The 20,222-nt window shown below is 34.8% G+C and overlaps 1 protein-coding gene across 1 annotated transcript in view; it reads right to left on the bottom strand.

Annotated features, from left to right (window-relative positions):
* Positions 1–15,849, bottom strand: part of LOC147070007 (sodium-independent sulfate anion transporter-like) — a 36,047-nt gene extending 20,198 nt beyond the window's left edge. The window contains exons 1-2 of the mRNA XM_085949897.1: positions 15,375–15,849; positions 1,716–1,892 (exon numbers count right to left, since the gene is read on the bottom strand). Of these exons, the coding sequence (XP_085806023.1) occupies positions 1,716–1,892; positions 15,375–15,849 (652 nt within the window). The remainder of the gene's footprint in view (positions 1–1,715; positions 1,893–15,374) is intronic.
* Positions 15,850–20,222: the final 4,373 nt, after the last annotated feature.

Genomic DNA, 20,222 nt, shown 5'->3' with positions numbered 1-20,222 from the left:
GTAACAAAAATACTTCATGCAGTCATCAAATGTTTAAAATAACTATAAAGGATAATAAGGCTTCAAAATTATATAAATAGATTATCTACAACGTTTAAGGAGTGTCCAGGATCATGGTTTGAAAATATAATAAAAACTCAATTTTGACCTTCGACGAGCATGTCCCCCCTTAAGGGGGGACATGCTCGTCGAAGGTCAAAATTGAGTTTTTATTGTATTTTCAAACCATGATCCTGGACACTCCTTAAACGTTGTAGATAATCTATTTATATAATTTTGAAGCCTTATTATCCTTTATAGTTATTTTAAACATTTGATGACTGCATAAAGTATTTTTGTTACATAAAATAGTATTCTTTTAAACCTCTCGCTCTAATGTTTTAGAATATAGTCATATATCGGTACATAACTGTGCAGTGGTGTTAAAATTTTTTACATTTATTAATTTTTAAGCGCATTCATAAAACCATTAGCATAATTTATTACGAGATAATTTTTGTAAAATATTCACGATAAAAAATTATATTGATAATCTCTGTGATCCCAAATTTGACAAGAATTAGGCATTTTATTATTCAAAAAATCGGCAAGATTAACACATTTGAAGATGATTCTAAAGATATTTATTATAAGCTATGTCTTTGACCATTCAAGTATGATAAACATCTAATGAATAATGATTGCTTTATAATAATTATTGACCTAAGAATAAGGTAGTGTTTTTTTGAAATACGCCATTTCTTTTGTCATTCCCCAGTGGTTAAACTACAACATACGGCCGTAGCCATAAATTGACAAACTATAATTAAAGTAGGAAGTAAAATGATATTAACGTGCGTGTTTGAACATGTACCTAACCGAATTTTTTTTTATTTTCTTTTAAACGGTACATGTTCAAACACGCGCGTCAATATCATTTTACTCCCTACTTCAATTATAGTTTGTTAATTTATGGCTACAGCCGTATGTTGTAGCTTAACCACTGGGGAATGACAAAAGAAATGGCGTATTTCAAAAAAACACTACCTTATTCTTAGGTCAATAATTATTATAAAGCAATCATTATTCATAAGATGTTTATCACACTTGAATGGTCAAAGACATAGCTTATAATAAGTTTCTTTAGAATCATCTTCAAATGTGTTAATCTTGCCGATTTTTTGAATAATAAAATGCCTAATTCTTGTCAAATTTGGGACCACAGAGATTATCAATATAATTTTTTATCGTGAATATTTTACAAAAATTATCTCGTAATAAATTATACTAATGGTTTTGTAAATGCGTTTAAAAATTAATACATGTAAAAAATCTTAATACCACTGCACAGTTATGTACCGATATATGACTATATTCTAAAACATTAGAGCGAGAGGTTTAAAAGAATACTATTTTATGTAACAAAAATACTTTATGCAGTCATCAAATGTTTAAAATAACTATAAAGGATAATAAGGCTTCAAAATTTTATAAATAAATTATCTACAACGTTTAAGGAGTGTCCAGGATCATGGTTTGAAAATACAATAAAAACTCAATTTTGACCTTCGACGAGCATGTCCCCCCTTAAGCGTTGGACTATAACGCCGTGGGTCCCAGGTTCGAATCCTGGGTCTGGCAAATACACATATTGTTTTTCAATTTGTGTGTGAGTCAGGGTATTATTATGATGGATTATGGTGAATAAAAAAAAAATCAACGATAATATAATTTACCAGCAATAAGATCAGATACAGCATCAGGTAATCGGTATTTGGGTAGCCATGATAAGATCGGTACTCTTCTGAGGACTAGTTTTGGAGTACAGCTTTTTCTTGCGCGGCGTCTGATGATGTTCACTAAGCCGCTTCCTTTCCTGTATGATTCGTCGTCTCCTGAATCTCCAGAACCATCTGTAAAGAACACAAAGACTATTATAATTGGGTATTAGAATAAGACCGGTGACATCTTGAGCTAACGGGCTGACCTTTTATTATTGGTTACTGAGCGGCATACATAATATCCCCGTTTCATACGGTTACATGTAAATTGTACGTAAAACATTTCACCGTGGCACAGTTCGCCGTGAGCTTTCTTATCTGAAAGAGATCACCGTGTACCATACGGTCTCCAATTTTATTAGATTCAATATGAACATTATTTATTTTCAATTTTCATAGCTGATTTTGGCAAAATTCATGAATTCAAGAATGAAAACCTAACCTTACCTAACCTAACAAATAATTGACAAGAACCGTGTTTTATTTAAGCATTTTATGTTTCCGGACACGAGATTTCATTGCGCTGAATATTAACGCGTAACCATTGTTCGCCGACGTGTAGAGCCTATTACGACGGCCAGCAATTGAAACATGAGGCAAGGGTTGGTGGGTGCATGGCCCCTACAAGGGGGGCTGATAGGGCTCTAGCTTAGACTACGGCTCTAGCCCCGAGTCTGGGACTTAGGAGGGCCCTGGCATGGCAGGGTGACCAGTTAAGTGAGATAAAAACACCACAAATTTGCTCTAATAGTAAAAAAAACTGACTAATAATAATGACATGAAATGCTATGAGGTATTCATCTAATATGGCGAAGGGTCACATGTTAGGTACATGGCTATCACAAAAGGGGTCGCGTCGCGACCAATGCTTCATAATATGATTGAGTATCGACAATTCAAGCGGGTTTATTTAAAAATACCAAAAATCGCTAAAAAAAAAAATAGACGGAATAGTGACGGCACATCACACTGCCCTTAACATTAGCGATAGGTTGGGGGGCCCGCCAAACATCGTGGCCTGGGGGGCCGATTCAGGATGTAAGGAGCATGGGTAGGTGTGCTAACCACAAACGTTTTCAATGCACAGTGATCACATGTTACCCTCAGTGGTAAACCGATAGCCAACATTATAACGCAATTCGATAAGCATTTCATATTGTAACAACTACTAGTTAAAATCTTCGTGATGCCCGTAGTTTAATTGTAAAAGCATATTGGCGCGAATCCAGCAGATACAGGTTAAAGTCCCGTCGGGTGTCGTATTTTTTTTTCTACAAAATGATTTTTTCTAGTGTGTACCTATATGCATGAGATGTTTTCAAATTATGTATATTCAATATATAAAATATTTCATTATCAATGAGAAGAATTTATTGAACAAAAAAAATAGTTTATTGAATATTTTCACTCAAAGATTCGTATAGCCTCGTATAAAAGAAAGAAGTATACACAATCAATGCTCGTAATGACGATGTAGGTACCATACGTGCATCAGAGCTAATTAACAATGAAAACAAGACAAGTAGGTAAATAACTGAACGTGTGAAATTCTGCATAAGTACAACCATTCGCGACGATTTTCCCAATACAATTTATAACAAAGCATATTAATGACATGTATGTAGATATTTTAATTATTGCATTTTCACCTCAATAACAAGACGTGTTTATTTGTCATGTCAAATATATTTCCCCACATCATTTGCTAATTAATAATAGCGTTGCGAAAAAAATATTATGATATTTTCATTTACCTTTATACCTGACATTGACAAAAATTATTTTTGTAAACAACTGCATTTAAAATATACACGAAAATAGAAACAAGATAAGATGAATCGCTCGACCAAATAACCATAATTTGAACTTGCCAAAGAATTTGTTCAGCTCAGGTGGGTATCACATTTGACAACTAGAATCCACACTTATCACTAGAAACGAATTTCAAGAGTGTAAGGTGCTTAGTTTCAAAAATAGAGGACCTGTATGATCAAAAGGGTCAGAGCTAATCAGACTAAGAAGACTGGCTGTAAGACTGTGAGAGATTAAAATTACGGAGAGAAAACATACAGTTAAATTCTAATCTGTCTACATAGCGCTTCCGGCGTCCAGTTAATGGGCCGCGCCATCTATGGGTCTCTTTTCGAAGTCATGCCGCTACAGTGTAACTCTTCGACAGGGGAGTTGACCCGAAAGTTTTAACCATCAATTTCAGCAGCACGAGACGTCAGGGTGCATAAGGGGCTGTGTTTTGAAATGACTCAGATCCTTACAGGTCACGGAGTCATGAGAGCATACCTGCACCGGCTTAAAATAACATCTGATGGAAAGTCCCATGCGACGACGGAAGCGACCAGGACGTCCTACATTTACTTTTATTTATTTATTTTTATTTATTTATAAAAAAGAGTATTACGGCATTACAGCTTTTGGCCAATGCGCCATAATACATAATACATACAAATATATAAAAATATCTTAATTACAAATAACAACTAATATGACAAGAAAGAGGAAAAGACAGCATGTGTAAATATTAAAGAAATATGATAATATATACAATTATAAATTTATCCTATTTAAAACGTCTACAAACATTATATAATTAATAAAAAACAAATCAACCTTTATGGTGCCATCAAATAAGCTAATTGCACGATACACAGCATCATGAAACATAACATCTGTCCTGCGACGAGGTATCTTGAAGACCGTGGAGCTGCGAGTGATATTGGTGGGAACATGAAAATTAATATTTGCCAGTATATGCGGATTGTAAATGAACCCACGAAGAAGTAAAAAGAAATGCTTTAAAAGAACAATCACTCTTCGGGTAGACAGGGATTGCATTGATAGCATACCCAGAAGAAAACGAGTCGGGAAATTCGTTTTATTGTCATTATCATAAGGAAAGAACCCGTATGTTCTTAAGTAGAGAAATCTAAGAAATCTATTGTGGACTCGATCCAGCTTAATTGTGTGCATGAACCTATTAGGACTCCAAATAATGCTGGCATATTCAAGAATACTCAACACAAATGATACGTATAATGTACGTAGCACTCGGACGTTTTCGAATGATTTTGAAACCCTCATAACAAAACCAAGCATTTTGCTAGATCTAGTACTGATGTTAAGAATATGCTGATTGAAAGTGAACTTTGTATCATACAATACTCCCAAATCTTTTATCTCCGTTACCCTACTCAATATTATACCAGACAATGTGTATGGGAACAATAAGGTGTGCCTTGAACGATTGAATGAAATAATATTACATTTGGAGGTAGCGAATTCAAGTTTATTTAAGATAGACCATTGCGAGATAGCATCTAGGTCAGACTGCAACATCGCACAGCATAATGGGGTTTCAATAGTTCGAAAAAGTTTAAGATCATCTGCGAATAGCAAACAAGAAGAATTGGTTATAACTTTGACAATATCATCAAAAAATATTAAAAACAAAATTGGGCCAAGATTTGAACCTTGAGGAACACCAGAGTTTGTTCTAAAAATCCGCGATTCATTCCCATGGTAATCAACAAATTGACGGCGATTTTTCAAATAAGAAGCAAAAAAACATATTATACTATATGACGCGCCAAATGTACAAAGCTTTTGTAATAAAATATCGTGATCAACACGATCAAATGCCTTGGAAATATCTGTGTACACAGAATCAACTTGAATTGACTTATCCATAGAATTTGAAATAAAATTATTATACACTATAAGATTTGTTACTGTGGACCGCCTAAGTCGAAAACCATGCTGCGAATCGGAGAGGCGAGAGTCTATTTGACGGTTGATGTTTATATGTAATATCGATTCAAATAATTTACATGGAGCCGAAAGAACTGCTATTGGCCTCCTAGGTACTCCTAGATTGTCCAATTTTTGGCAAGGAACGGCACAACCTGAACTTTTTGTTACAGATGGCAGATGAGGACACTTGAGACCTTTCGGGGACCATGGCAAACGAGACCGGAAGAGATTCTATTTTTAATTTCTGTATTGATGTAATAAAAAGAATCAAAATAATAACTGGTGACATGTAATGATGATTCATGCCTTTCAGATCCAGTGATTGGATTCATGTAAGATAGGATAAGTATATGCTTAGAATATCAGTCCTATGCGACATTTCTCAGTTTCTCATTTCGCAGTTCTCAGTTCACCAGAATCACCACCGCCTTGCGCAACAAAGAATTTTCCAGGGTTTTTGCAAAGCGGTTTCATAGGCTCTGGCCGAATTCAAATTAGCAATACCCGATGCGGGTAAAAGAATAGTTTTCAATAAGACATATTTCTCAGCCGGCACAATTTTCGTTTGACTAGCATCAAGTAGAGTAGTTTGCGTGCCAAAGTCGTTAAAGAAACCTCGATAGTAAATGCGAGGTAGCCATAAAGGCATCTATAAAAAAATGTATATGACTCATTCTAGGCTTAGGTATTAGTCACCAAAATTCTTTGATTTCACATTTTATAACAGGTTTGGAAGTGACTTTGCGATGAGCTGCCATTGAGATTTTTAAAAACCTCAGATATTTGAAACATTTTAACTAAATTAGCGCCTTCTGCATCTGCTTCAAGAAAAACTGCTACTGTACGTATCTAACCTGTCGTTAATTTAATCAGATATGGTACCGGAAGAGGTACCGTTTATGCAATACCTTGTAATACTCACGTGCATTCAATCAGCATCCAAAGTAAACGTCAATTACTGCAATTATTAATGACTCAGCTAAACTGCAATTATTATTAATTAGTATTAAAGATGTTTCTCAATCACAGTGATTCACAATGCAAAATACTCTTTCTTCAGTATTAAATTATTACGCGGAAATAGACTTATTCTTAGAATAGTTTTACACGGAGGGTTCGCGTCTCCGATACAGGTAAAACATCAAATAAAGGCTTTCACACGGAGATACTAGCAGGATACAGCATCTTCATACACAATTTGTGTTGCCCACGGTCACCCGGCTGTATCTGGAATCCGTCGGCCGACTAAACTCAGCAAAGATACTTAATACTGAGGCTCTCCGCCCAATGATGACCACGCGTCTCAGCTACTTGTTCCACTCTGTGCACCGCGAAACACACACTCCAACGTATTCTTCTTCTTTGATGGCGCTACAGCTCAAGTCGAGCCCTGGCCTCCTCCACCGCCGTCCTCCAGCCGGAACGGTCCTCCGCACGTCTTTTCCAGTTCCTGATTTTTACCAGCTGGTTGGCATCTTTTGTAATGTTATCACCCCGTCGTGTGCGTGGCTCTCCCTCTGGCCTTTTCCCTCCTGGGTTACCTTCGAGGATCTTCTTCAGTATCCGTGACACTCCAACGTATGGCTTCTCCAATCGCTACTGCAAAAAGGTTGCAGGAGGGTTGAAAGCAACGATTCCTCATAATTTCTCAGAATCATCACCTTCTACCCCCTCCCCCCCGCACGTCTGTCCACCTTTCCTGCGTAGCGATTATAGGAGCACTGCTGTAGAGTGTGTGTTTCGCAGTGTACCTACAGAAGGGGAAAAGTAGCACCGACGCCTGGTCATCATAGGCGAGAACAGCCTTATAGATTTTATTTGAGACGCTGTTTATTTTTCATTCATGTTGTTTTGGCAACGGCAGATAAATTTATTTGTGAGGTGCAAAATTTTCGTGGATTGTGGAATAAACGTGTAAGTACCTGAATAATAATTATGATTTCATGTATATAATTTTTAAATATAATAAAAATAAAACTAAGTCTTTTCATAGATAATATTCACATGGCTTTAAAGAATGTCTTTTTTTCTCAATTCATGTCCATTTTCATAATTGCACTTTAGTTTTTCGCGGCATATGGATACGTATCACATTTATGTGTATCCCTATATCAAGACACGAAACTCAGTATCCATCATACATGTATCGGATACGTGAATCCTGAACCGGCTTAAGGCGGGTCCGCACACAAGTTGATCTAAATTCTTCTTATAGGGATGAAAGGGAGGAATTATTTTACTATCCGGCAATAAAACTGTTTTCTAAATTTCAAATGGATGTTTAAAAAAAACCGTTTCCATACTGAGCGGAGTATACGAACTTGCAAATAATGGAGGTTTTATTAATTTTAGTCATCCGCTCAATCCACTGGAAACTTCTATGGATAAAATGAGATGCATGTCACGGCACTGTCACGCTTTCACGGCAACAAATTTAGTCTATGGTTTCGTCATTTTGCAGAATATTTTGAACGATCACCACCTCTCTAAATTCAATTATAGAGAGTGCCAACTCTAATGTATTAGTATTTTGAATTATTATTAATTACCTACTCAAGGTAATTTCAATTAATTTTAACAGTTTCTACGTGTGCTTACGTTAAAATGACTTGCAGTATTATATCCATAGATAATATTATTTTGAACAGAACCCAACCTGCAGACCACAATATTCTTTATAGAAAATACATAGTGCCAACCAATAAAAACAAAAAACCTGATTTTGACATGATTCGAAAAAGTGTAGACATATAGAAAATAATAAAAACGTTCAAAACGTCATGCAGGTGTCGATATAGTGCGGTTCAACGTGAGGTGACCTCATTGTTGTTTTGGTGATTTCGGCAGATTTTGCCAACTGACAATGTTCGTTTAAAGGTTCAAAATGTGCTACGGTATGGGACCATCAGTATGATAACATTTTAAACAACAAGAAAAATGATATTACACACTTTTCCCCCGTATCAGCAGTTACTGTGACGTCACGTGATAGTACGCGACATGCACCATAATATATTTCGCGCTTTACTTTGCCCGATTCGTATATTCTGTATATTATTCTATCGTTCACATTTGGTTTTATTCATAATTAAGATGCATGTTTTGAAAAATAGTGCAAAATACTGAGATATTTTGAATTTCACTTATGTATCTTCTCAATGCAGCAGCTTGGGATTAATTTACTCATTCATAATAATTATGATTATTCAGTAGGTATCTATCATTGGTGCTACAATTAGCAGCTATTGCAATTACGTTCATTGCCTAACTTCAATATATAATCGATTAATTTACAAACTATTTATTTACATAATAATATAATGATTGATATCACTTAGTGAGTCATCATAATATCCATTACCAGACCCATTGATGGTATTGTATTTATTATTTATTTTTAACTTGGAAATGTCGCATGTAGATACAACGTGTTCATGGAATCGATACAGTGTTGTACGGACATGCGACATGGAGCCTAACGTGCAACAACGGAGTAACCCGAGTAACATGAAAGCAAACCAAGCATGGCGTCTAGTATCAATGATAAACAAACTAATAGACCTGTAATTATCGTGCTTAGGCATAAAGTCCACTAAAGCAGGCTTACGGGGCGCTCGCGCATTTTCTATGTGAATCACCGAAAATATAACGTAATCAAATACGCCAGCACACACTGGATTTGACGACGCCTTGTGCCCGCCTGCCCCATGAATCACCGTTTTTCAACGTAGTCCATTCATTGAACACGGCAAGCAAAATCACGCTCCTCGAAGCGTCGTCGATAGACGAGCGAGAAGTCATTATTTAATAACAGAGAACTCATTGTTTAGTTATTGCGTAATTACAAGCCCCGAGAAATAATATAATATTTTTATTGCTTTGTTATGAGAGACGCTGATAATAATAATTATTTTGTGCTCCTTGAGCCCCTTATTACACGGGTGAAGGGTAATGCACGGGTGGGAGGGGGCCTACTCAGTAGTGAGCGCACCGAACGCTTTTTTGGTGGGATTTATGCCTAATGATTGATATCACTTAGTGAGTCATCATAATATCAATTACCAGACCCATTGATGGTATTGTATTTATTATTTATTTTTAACTTGGAAATGTCGCATGTAGATACAACGTGTTCATGGAATCGATACAGTGTTGTACGGACATGCGACATGGAGCCTAACGTACAACGGAGTAACCCGAGTAACATGAAATAAAACCAAGCATGGCGTCTAGTATCAATGATAAACAAACTAATAGACCTGGAATTATCGTGCTTATAAGGCATAAAGTCCACTAAAGCAGGCTTACGGGGCGCTCGCGCATTTTCTATGTGAATCATCGAAAATACAACGTAATCAAATACGCCAGCGCACACTGGATTGACGACGCTTTGTGCCCGCCTGCCCCATGAATCACCGTTTTTCAACGTAGTCCATTCATTGAACACGGCAAGCAAAATTACGCTCCTCGAAGCGTCGTCGATAGACGAGCGAGAAGTCATTATTTAATAACAGAGAACTCATTGTTTAGTTATTGCGTAATTACAAGCCCCGAGAAATAATATAATATTGTTATTGCTTTGTTATGAGGACGCTAATAATAATAATTATTTTGTGCTTCTTGGGCCTCTTATTACATAGGTGAAGGGTAATGCGCGGGTGGGAGGGGGCCTACTCAGTAGTGAGCGCACCGAACGCTTTTTTGGTAGGCTTTATGCCTAAGACTTATGGCTTCCTAATTAGAAGGTCCCCCGGGGGCTGGAAAGTTAATTAGTCGACGAGACATTACATATTATTCAATTTAGTGTGGTCACCAGTGACGAAAGATGTTCCTGACCCAGTTCTTTCCGCTGATAACAAATTTATTTTCGCAACATTGGAAAAACGCAGCCATCTTGGAAAAATAGCGGCCAAAAATGTATAATATTTCACTAACCGTTACCCAAACAGAAATTACCATAAAAGAAGAAATAAATATTATTAAATTCTACATGAAAAAAATATATCTAGCATATTACAACGTTTTTATTAGGTCGTATTCTTGTTTCTCCGGTGATTGTTTATCCAGTACAAATCTTGCAATCGATTTTTAACAAACTTCCCGACTAGCTAGACATTTGAAACCTTTAGAATATATCAGAACACGATGCTAATGCATTCTTTTAATACTTTTAGCCATCTTTAAGTAGTATTGAATTCATTTTCAGTTAATTCTGTGTTGTATGAAAAGTTATTTCGGAAGAAATCCGTAAAAAGTAAAACACTATTATTGGTTGCTAGGGGTCTGGGGTCCTAGCAACTAAATTATTAATATAGACGTGCGTTACTATGGAAATCAATATGAAATGTCAAAATGACATTTCAGTATTCTATATTTATTCAGTATTTCTATCAAGTACAATTTTTTTCGATCGTTTAAGCTAATCAACTCAAGTTTATATGATTCAACAGAAAATTTAAAAACGTTGTAGGTATATAAAAAGTTCTTTTTATCTTGTAATTATTTTTAATAAGTTTAACGGTTATTTCACATTGTGGGAAAATAATGTTAAGTAGCATTTAAGTGTTTTTTCGACTTATATTGTTAAAAAAAGTAAATAATCCTATTTTTGTTATCTGTATTATTATCAGCCTGTTTTAATACACTGTAAAATGAAGGCCTCCTTAAGTTCCATTCACTATTTATAGTTCCACGAATTTTTGCTGAACCTTAATATTTCTACAATTCAGCGTACCTTGGGCTGGTCCAGTCGAGGTCCGGTCCAGCTGGTTCGGTCGCCTTATGCCGTCGGGTATCACTGGATTATCACATTCGTCCAATGACTACGCTATCTACACCCTATGAATCTGGTCTAGGGTTTTGGCAGTGGTGAAGGGAGGAGATAGGATGTGGATGGATATCCGATAAAAAAAGGCACAATAAAAATGTTTCAGTCATACGTATTTGTTTTCATTGGACTAAGAATACAAATTTCAGATAGTGTTAGTCAATTTTTTTTTAAATTTAATTAGGCCCTGCCTAATCTAAACCATCATAGTGGATGTAGACTGTGAAAATGCGACCAAAATAGTGTACATTTTTTCAGTCAACCTTATTTGTTTTCATTGAATTAAGACTATAAATTGCAGATGGTGTCTGTTTGAAGGGTTTTTAAATTCTTGTTACCCTGCCTAAAGCAAACCATAATAGTTAAAAATATTATTGATGTAGTAATTTTAGATATTTTATATATAGAAGAATGTATTTTGTCAATAATTATCTATTATGTATTAATTACACAGGGTTTAATTGAATTTTAAAAACTAACAAACACCATCTGCAATTTATATTCTTAGTTAAATGACAACACATAGGTATGACTGACAAAGTTTATTGTATACTATTTATACCGGATCTCAAGAGCCTACTTCCACTCTTCGCCACTGGGTTTTGGCATAGTTAAATACACCCTAAGAGCAATAATACCAAAGCGACTGGGCATTGTCCGGCTATATGATTTTTTTTTTTTTTTTGCATTTATGACGTAGAGTAGAACATCAATTTTATTATTATTATTATTATACGTACCTACTCGCAGTGTTTGCGCAAAGCATATCTGTCAAACTAATAGTTACCGGCTTTACGTCCCAAAACCCAACTACTTTATTCATATATCTTTCATCTTCTTCTAACGCATATTGCGGAGATCATGTGCATGCCGAATGCTTTCTCACTCGAACTTATGGGTGTTTTTTGTTTAGGGCTTGATTACGTTAAATAGCCCTAGGAGCTGACGACCAGACTAGTTGTCATTACAACTCATTATCGCCATTGCGATAATGCTCTTTTTAGTACTTATATTAATAATTTGCCGATGATCCATTGAGGGAAATTGTTGCAGTTTTCCCATGAAGATTTTCCAGGAAATATAACGTTATCAGTTAAATCCATACATGGTAATAGTGAGTTGAGTTAAATGTCACTTCCGTTTGATTGTCTCTCGTGATGTCATGTCGTAACATATAAGATTATTCATTGCGAAAAACAACAAATTATTATTTTGATCATATAGTTAGTCAAACATTCAATTTGTTATTGAAGTTAAAGTCCCTCCACCAAACCCGCCCCGTACCACCCTCGGTCTTAATCGAGAGTATCACGGGACCCATCAATTGGTGATGTGAAGCATCTAAGAATTGGCCTGGGAGTGTCCTGGGAGAAGATGCCCAAGACTTAGATTGCTACGCTCAAAGTGAGCTCTGACTGAGTTTACTGAGTTTACTCTAATGCAAAGTGCCAGGGAGAGAAAAAGCACATGGAAATTACTAAAAAGAAAATGAACCTACTTGTTTATTAAATTAAAGAACGAAGCTAATCATACAGGCAGCAAAATTTATGTGAAGAGATCTTCACGCCCGTAGTAAGACGCCGCAAATTTTTTGAAAGCAAGATAATTGGCCTTAGTAGCAACCAGGTCGGACGGGCCGATGGGTCCAACAGCTGGTTGGACCGACCTGAGCATTTCCTCCCGTTCGGAGCACATACTCAGACACTCCCATAGGATGTGGTTGGCATCCTGTATTTCCCCTCCGCATGGACATGTCGGACGGCTTACAAGTCCAAGCTCGAAGAGCTTGCCAGCGAATCCACCATGACCAGTCACAAATTGACTGGTGTAATGGTCTGGAGTCAGATATTTGGTTATCTCCATTCGCCACTGTATGTTTGGAAAAAACGTATATGTGTGCCGGCCCTTGGTCGATTCGTCCCACTTTCGCTGGGCCGTATTACACTTCACCGAGAAATGTTGTATCGGAAATATATGGCCGTATATTAAAGACCGTCCAACCTCTCTGGGTCGTAAAGTAGTGACATAAAATGCATGTCTAAATAAAACACGGTTCTTATCGGTTTACACTTTACAGGAAGCTAGCAGCAACGATTTTTTGAAAATAGCCTATATACTGGATTATTTGTTAGGTTAGGTTAGGTTTTCATTCTTGAATTCATGAATTTTGTCAAAATCAGCCATGAAAATTGAATCAATGTTCATATTGAATCCAATAAAATTAGAGACGGTATAGTATACAGTCATCTCTTTACGATAAGAAAGCTCATGGCGAACTGTGCCACGGTTAAATGTTTTACGAACAATTTACATGTAACCGCATGGATTTACTTGCATCAATCAACTGTGTATTTTAAACTATCGCGATAATAATTACTGTGCTCGCCAATCTCATTCTTCAAGAGTAAGCGAGACGCGATGTGTAATTCGTTTTTTTTACCAGCAGCTTCGCTACAATCGTTCTACTGCGCAGGCGCAGATATTGTACGATCCAATTGTCGCGCGAAAATTCAGAAGCTTCTGAACTTTTTTTGATTGATTCATGCATGCAATCTTGCAATTGGCACGATAATGCGTGTTTACGTGTTTGGGTCATCAATAATAATTTTCAACATTTCGCACGCTCCATAATAAAGTGACCTAACTAAAAATTTAGAGTTTTTGGATTATAATGATAAACCGACTTTAGACAACACCATATATTTATGCATTATGACTAATTAAGACATAATTCGATATAATACAAAATAATTATGAGATATACATTTATGTTTTATTTTTATATGGGTCGTTTTACAATTTACAACGTTCAAAACAATTTGGAATATTTTGTAAAACATTGACCTAAAATAATAACCCTTTTTAAATCACTAAAAATAATTTAATCGACAATTACCATTATTAAAATTACTTCAGTATATATTATCTCAATTTAACAAATTATCATTATAAGCAAAAAAAAAACTGTGGTAACATTTAAAATCATCCTAAAATCAATATTTAATTGAGAGAACCCCCCCCCCCATGTGTAAATCTGTTTTTTGGCTGTCCTGAAAAATCGTATTTTTGGTTTAGGTCACTTTATTATTAAACGTGCGATTTTTCGTCCCACATACTCTTCCAGACGTCATAAAGACAACAACTTTACATTAAGGTGACTGTCACCCAGTGGTGAAGGGTGGAGGTAGGCTGTTAAGATCCGCCGTAAATAGTACAAACTAAACTTTTTCAGTCATACGTATTTGTTTTCATTGAAAAAATACTACAGTTCACAGATAGTGTTGGTTAGTTTTTTAAACTCAATTAAACCCTGCAAAAACCAAGCCATAATTGACAATTAATACTTAAAAAATACTCGCCTACCTATAAAATATCTAAAATTATGCAATTATTAGTATAAATTATACAGAACTTTGAATATTTTATAAATATAATCATATTTTTTATCTATTCTGGTTTGATTTAGGCTTAATGAATTTTAAAAAATGAACCAAAAATAGGTATTTTAATATAATATTTTCTTAATCCAAAGTAAACAAATAAGTATTAATGAAAAAGTGTGCACAATTTTGTCGTATCGCCCAAAGTACACCAAAATTATTATGGTTTGGTAAAAGGCCGGTTCAATTGATTTTGAAAAACTAACTAACATCATCTGTAAATTGTAGTTTTAGTTCAATAAAAACAAATACCTACGTATGATTAACAAAGCTCAATGTTCACTATTTATGGTCGATCATAACAGCCTACCTCCACCTTTCGCCAGTAAGTGTCACCATGCTGCCCTACTAAGTAAATATACACCGTCTATTTAGAGATTATGTCAAAACAATCTAATAATTTTACATAATTTAAGAGAAAGAGTAGTTTAAAACTTAGGTTCTCATTTTTCTCATTCTTTCTAAGTTCTAGTTCTAGGTTTCTAGGTTCTCATTCACCAAAAATACTCTTTTTACTTAGCAGGATATCATACTAAAGTGGTAAAACGGCAGTGGATAATAATATAATTGTAGACAACTTACTTGTGCCAAATCCGTTGGATATACCCCCATCTTTATTGATATAACTCTGGTAAACATTTGACGGGGGTCCATCCAGGCATCCAACGGAGTGCATCACATAACACCCTGGCGACTTTTCACAAACACTGTCTCTAGGATTGTTCAAACACTCCGAGTGTCCTTTCAAACTGTCCATCATCACATCACCCTTTTGCATCATCATGATAGCGTCTCCGCTGATCCTGTTCGTCTTCGCCCACTCGTTGTTTATATTGTTGATCTTTCTGCAGTAGCATTTCGGATGGCTGCACGATTTGTTTTCTAGGTTTCTGGCATTGTTTTTGGCTAAAATCTCCTTGATTTCCAACTCGGAACTGTCAAATTTTCTTTGCGCGAAACGATCGTGAGAGCAGTTGTGCTCGAAGAAACACGGATTCTCTGCCATCCTATCCACATTCGCTAGATTGTCACTTTCGCTAACCCTGTATTTCGTCATCTTGGTTGATGTGTCATTTGAAAACTAACTTTTAAACTGACAATTAAGTTCTATCACAAACGACAACAAAAACTTTTAATCGTTTATCCTAGATGTATCATTAATTTTTATCACACTATTTTTAATATTTTAGTAAACTTTTATTAATAAGATCTGAAATCAACCAGCGATTAAATGTTTAATGTGTTGTTTTTTGTCGTATTTATAACAATATTTTAACGTAAAATACTTTCATTGGCAGGATCTACCTCGAAAAATCGTAACGCAAATATGTTACGTTATTTTTGTTAACATCTATTTTACAAACGAAATAAAAAAAAATCTTTTGCACGGTTCGATAGGGTACCTATCATCAAATTCAGGCTCTTTACTTGTAGGCTATCGGCGTAGGCAGAGCCAAAAAAAGGAATTATACCATCCCGTATGCAAACCAAAATATAGTATTCTACGTATGATATGTTTACGAAAACTGTATTTTTGAAGTTATACTTCTTTTGGGGCATTTGGTAGAGAGAGAAATTGAGAGCTGAGCGCGCACACCGTTACGGAAGTGCGCGACAGTATGAAGTTAGCTGCGAATCAGTTAGCTGTATACAAACGCAAGTTTGATAGTAGAATTATTGTTCCGTTGCCTATGCAACAAATTTATTATTGTCGGCCATTTGCAAATTCCTTACATAAACAAACGATTAAACGTCAGAGTGACAGTTGTTACTTTAAAAATAAAAACAACGAAAAATTATTATATAATTTAGTAATATAAGTTAGAGTGTATAAAAAATAAACCAACGGCGCTCAAATAAGCGGCCCTTTTTCTTGAGTGTGTAATTTAACAAGATAATTAAGAGGTAGTCGAAGAATCTAGGTTATCACAAGTTTTGTTTTTGTTTTATTACGCCAAACAAGTATTACTTCTAACGCGCGTACATAAGTACACAAACCGATTTTTTTTATAATTAGATATTATTGTAAAAAAGTGTAATTAAAATATGTATTAGAGAATAATAATTATTATATTATTTTTTTTCAAAAATCTACCTATTAATTATCCAATATGTGTTTTATTATAATGTATATTATACATAAATATTATTTACATAAATCGAAAAATAAATAGTTCTATACAAATACTGATAACTGTCTTATGGACAAAATATTATATACTTACATTCAGTTTTTTTTTCATTAAAAATGTGATCAATTTGTATTCTTAAATGTGTTTTTATATTACCTAATAATATTCTTTATTCAAAATAATACCTTGCGTCTCTGTAGTTAGGGTATGATTTATAATTCAATATTTTTAAAATAAGAACACTGGACATTACATTTTGTTCACCACAATTTTCACACTTTCACACAAGTTTAAAAGGCCCCTTGTGGCCCTTTGTCACTTATTTTTAAATATTAATATTACATAATACTATATTAGATATAATTTATTATTTTCGATTATCAAGTTTTGTCAACGCGTTTTTTTTTTAATTTTGCAGCACAGACGTTTCACCTTGTTCTCCCGAGCGCCGTGCAGTATCTGAAAAAGAAATATGGAAATTTTAAGTCATATACAGAAAAGCGAATTGAATTTTAACAACAGTACAATTCAATAAAAAAACAATGAACTCAGAATTCTCAACTCCAGTGTCGAAACTGCCAAATCAATATTCCAAGTACAATTATCAAATTATAATTGGGCTTCTTGGTGAATTACTAAGAATAGAATTGTTATAAATTAAAAACCTAATTTGTTTTCTTAAAATACAGAAATCTTCTACCTGCGACTGCAGCGACTTCCTGTTATTGCCGAGATCTTGTTGTGGACGATAGTTTAATAATTATTCAAAGTAACTTTGACAATTTGTTACGTGTAATACGGGCTGTTCTCTTCCTAGTCGCTCCCGTACTGGCCGAAAATAGCCGAACATGAAAAAGTTAACGTTTATGTTGTCGGACTATAACTATAGGACACAGCAATATTATTGTAATAACTCTCGTAAACGACCCCTAAACTTCTGAATATGTTAGCCGCATGAATGTCTAACTTCAAGTATTCTGTAATCTACTATCCTATATCAATTCAGAAAGTGATCTACTACACTCTCCCATTGTAATTCTTCAATTTAAACAAACATATTATATTTGATTTATTAAATACAAATTAAACAAACTCAGTTGTCTTTCATCACCATAAAGAAATACTCAATTTCTTATACATCGTGAAAATTATAGTTTTGGTCTTCTTTTTGGCACCTTCTTATTCTTCTTCTGTGCAAAGAGCATACTGCGCGACGGTAAGAGAAATCTCCGCTTCGGCTTAAACGGTGCGGATTCTCGTCTACTATTTATCTCACTCAAATGGCAAGACGTGGGTGAAGCAGTACAAATCAATTAATAAGACGATGTCACGCGGACTACCTCGTGGTTATTTTACGACTTTCATGTTACGGTTGAGGAAATAAAAATAAGAGTCGTTAATGCTTCATATAGTCCTCCTAGTAGCTCCTGTAAGAGCTGTAGTCTGTATGGGCGACGTTATGATGCAGTCGTCAAAAGCTACATCGATGTCGGCGCGAAAATTGTCTCTGCCAAGTAGGGTTTGGCAAGATGCGACCAGAATTCCTAATATGTTGTAAATCCATGATAATAATATAATATTATTATTTTTATTGTCAGAGCGGCGAAAAATGTTTGACAAACACATGTGAATATAATATTAGCAAAATTTATTTTTGCATGTTATCACGTAATGATTTTTTTACTTATGATTTTAGGAATACTATTATAAAACCTGATGATTTTGCAATAAAGTATAAAATTGTAAATTCACTCACGTAGTCACATTTATAGAAACGTTATAAAATATTCGCAAAATATGCACTCTTATTATAAATGGCTCTACATAATATTATAGAGGCATTGCTAATTAATTTGAAATATTCACATGTCGTTTAATGGGTGCTTGGCAATGAAATTATGTCATTGGTGCTTGGACCCAGAGCACGTACCTAATAGGTTAAGCAAATCGCAAAAATCTGTTGAGCAACCTCTCTGCGCCACGCATATATACCGACATTAGACCCTAGAGGCATCCGCAGCAGTGACGTCCCTAGGCAAAGTGCCACCCTTAGGCAGATTTAGAATGGCGTCCCATCTAATTTTTAGCCTCAATTTGCATGCAAAATTGTAAGATGCCCTCGTAGATATCGATACCCTATTTCAATAAGGAAACAACTCAAAATTTCAAGGTTTTGACTTCACAATGCCAATCGATGTAGAAAGAATGTATTTTCTTTATAATTCAGCAAAAATTTATTCAATGTGTTATAAATAGAATAACCCATTTTACAACGTTTTTCTTTAGCTCGTATTCTTATTTGTCCGGTACAAATCTTGCAATCGATTTTTAACTAACTTCCCGATTAGCTAAACATTTGAAACTTTTAGAATATATCAGAACACGATGCCAATGCATTTTTTTAATACTTTTAGACATCTTTAAGTATAATTGAATTCATTTTCAGTTAATTCTGTTTATTATGAAAAGTTATTTCGACACCATTATTGGTTGTAGGGGTCTGGGGTCCTAGCAACTAAATTATTAATATATACGTGCGTTACTATGGAAATCATTATGACATGTCAAAATGACATATCAGTATTATTTCTATCAAGTGCAAATTTTTTTGATCGTGCTAGTCAAGTCAAGTTTATTTGATTCAACAGAAAATTTAAAAACGTTATATATAAAAAGTTCTTTTTATCTTGTAATTATTGAGATAATCATTAATTCTATTATATACTGAAATGTATGGGTTAATTCCTAATTCAACTGTAAAATTATTTCATTGTGCATTGCTGAATTCCACTAAACTAAATTAAAAAAATAAAACATACATTTTCCTCAAAATCAAGGCTTGTGAATTTCTACATAAATTTCAAACGCCCATTATCTTGGAACGAGGTTTTTTGAGTTGTTTCTCTATTGCAATATGGTATCGTTATGTTATTATCTAAAAGTCTTGAAAAGACAAATGCACAAACAAATAATATTATAATCTAATGAGGATTAAAGCATTTCTACGAAGCCTAACTACCAAAATAATGCCAAAGTCTAAAGCCCTGACAAATTTGGTGCCCCCTTTATGAGTTTAAATACTGAGATTAAGTACTTTTTAACGAAGCGACCGCATCCTCTGCATTATGGTAAACAGCCACTGCTTTGTTGTAACGATCGTATGTGTTCCATACTATTGCCACTCATAAACAACGCATGACCTGCATGCCCCAACGGCTCATCGCTGACCCCTTTTAAATCAGTCTTAACATGACGTTATAGATCAAATTGTTTATTGTGATATTGAAGAAAGGGGTTA

Source organism: Rhyacophila brunnea, unplaced genomic scaffold, assembly GCF_057557595.1.
Source record: "Rhyacophila brunnea isolate RB1 unplaced genomic scaffold, BYU_Rbru_1.0 scaffold_22, whole genome shotgun sequence".
NCBI lineage: Eukaryota > Metazoa > Arthropoda > Insecta > Trichoptera > Rhyacophilidae > Rhyacophila > Rhyacophila brunnea.
Note: the sequence above shows the minus strand (reverse complement) of the source record. Positions and strands in the feature narration are given on the sequence as shown.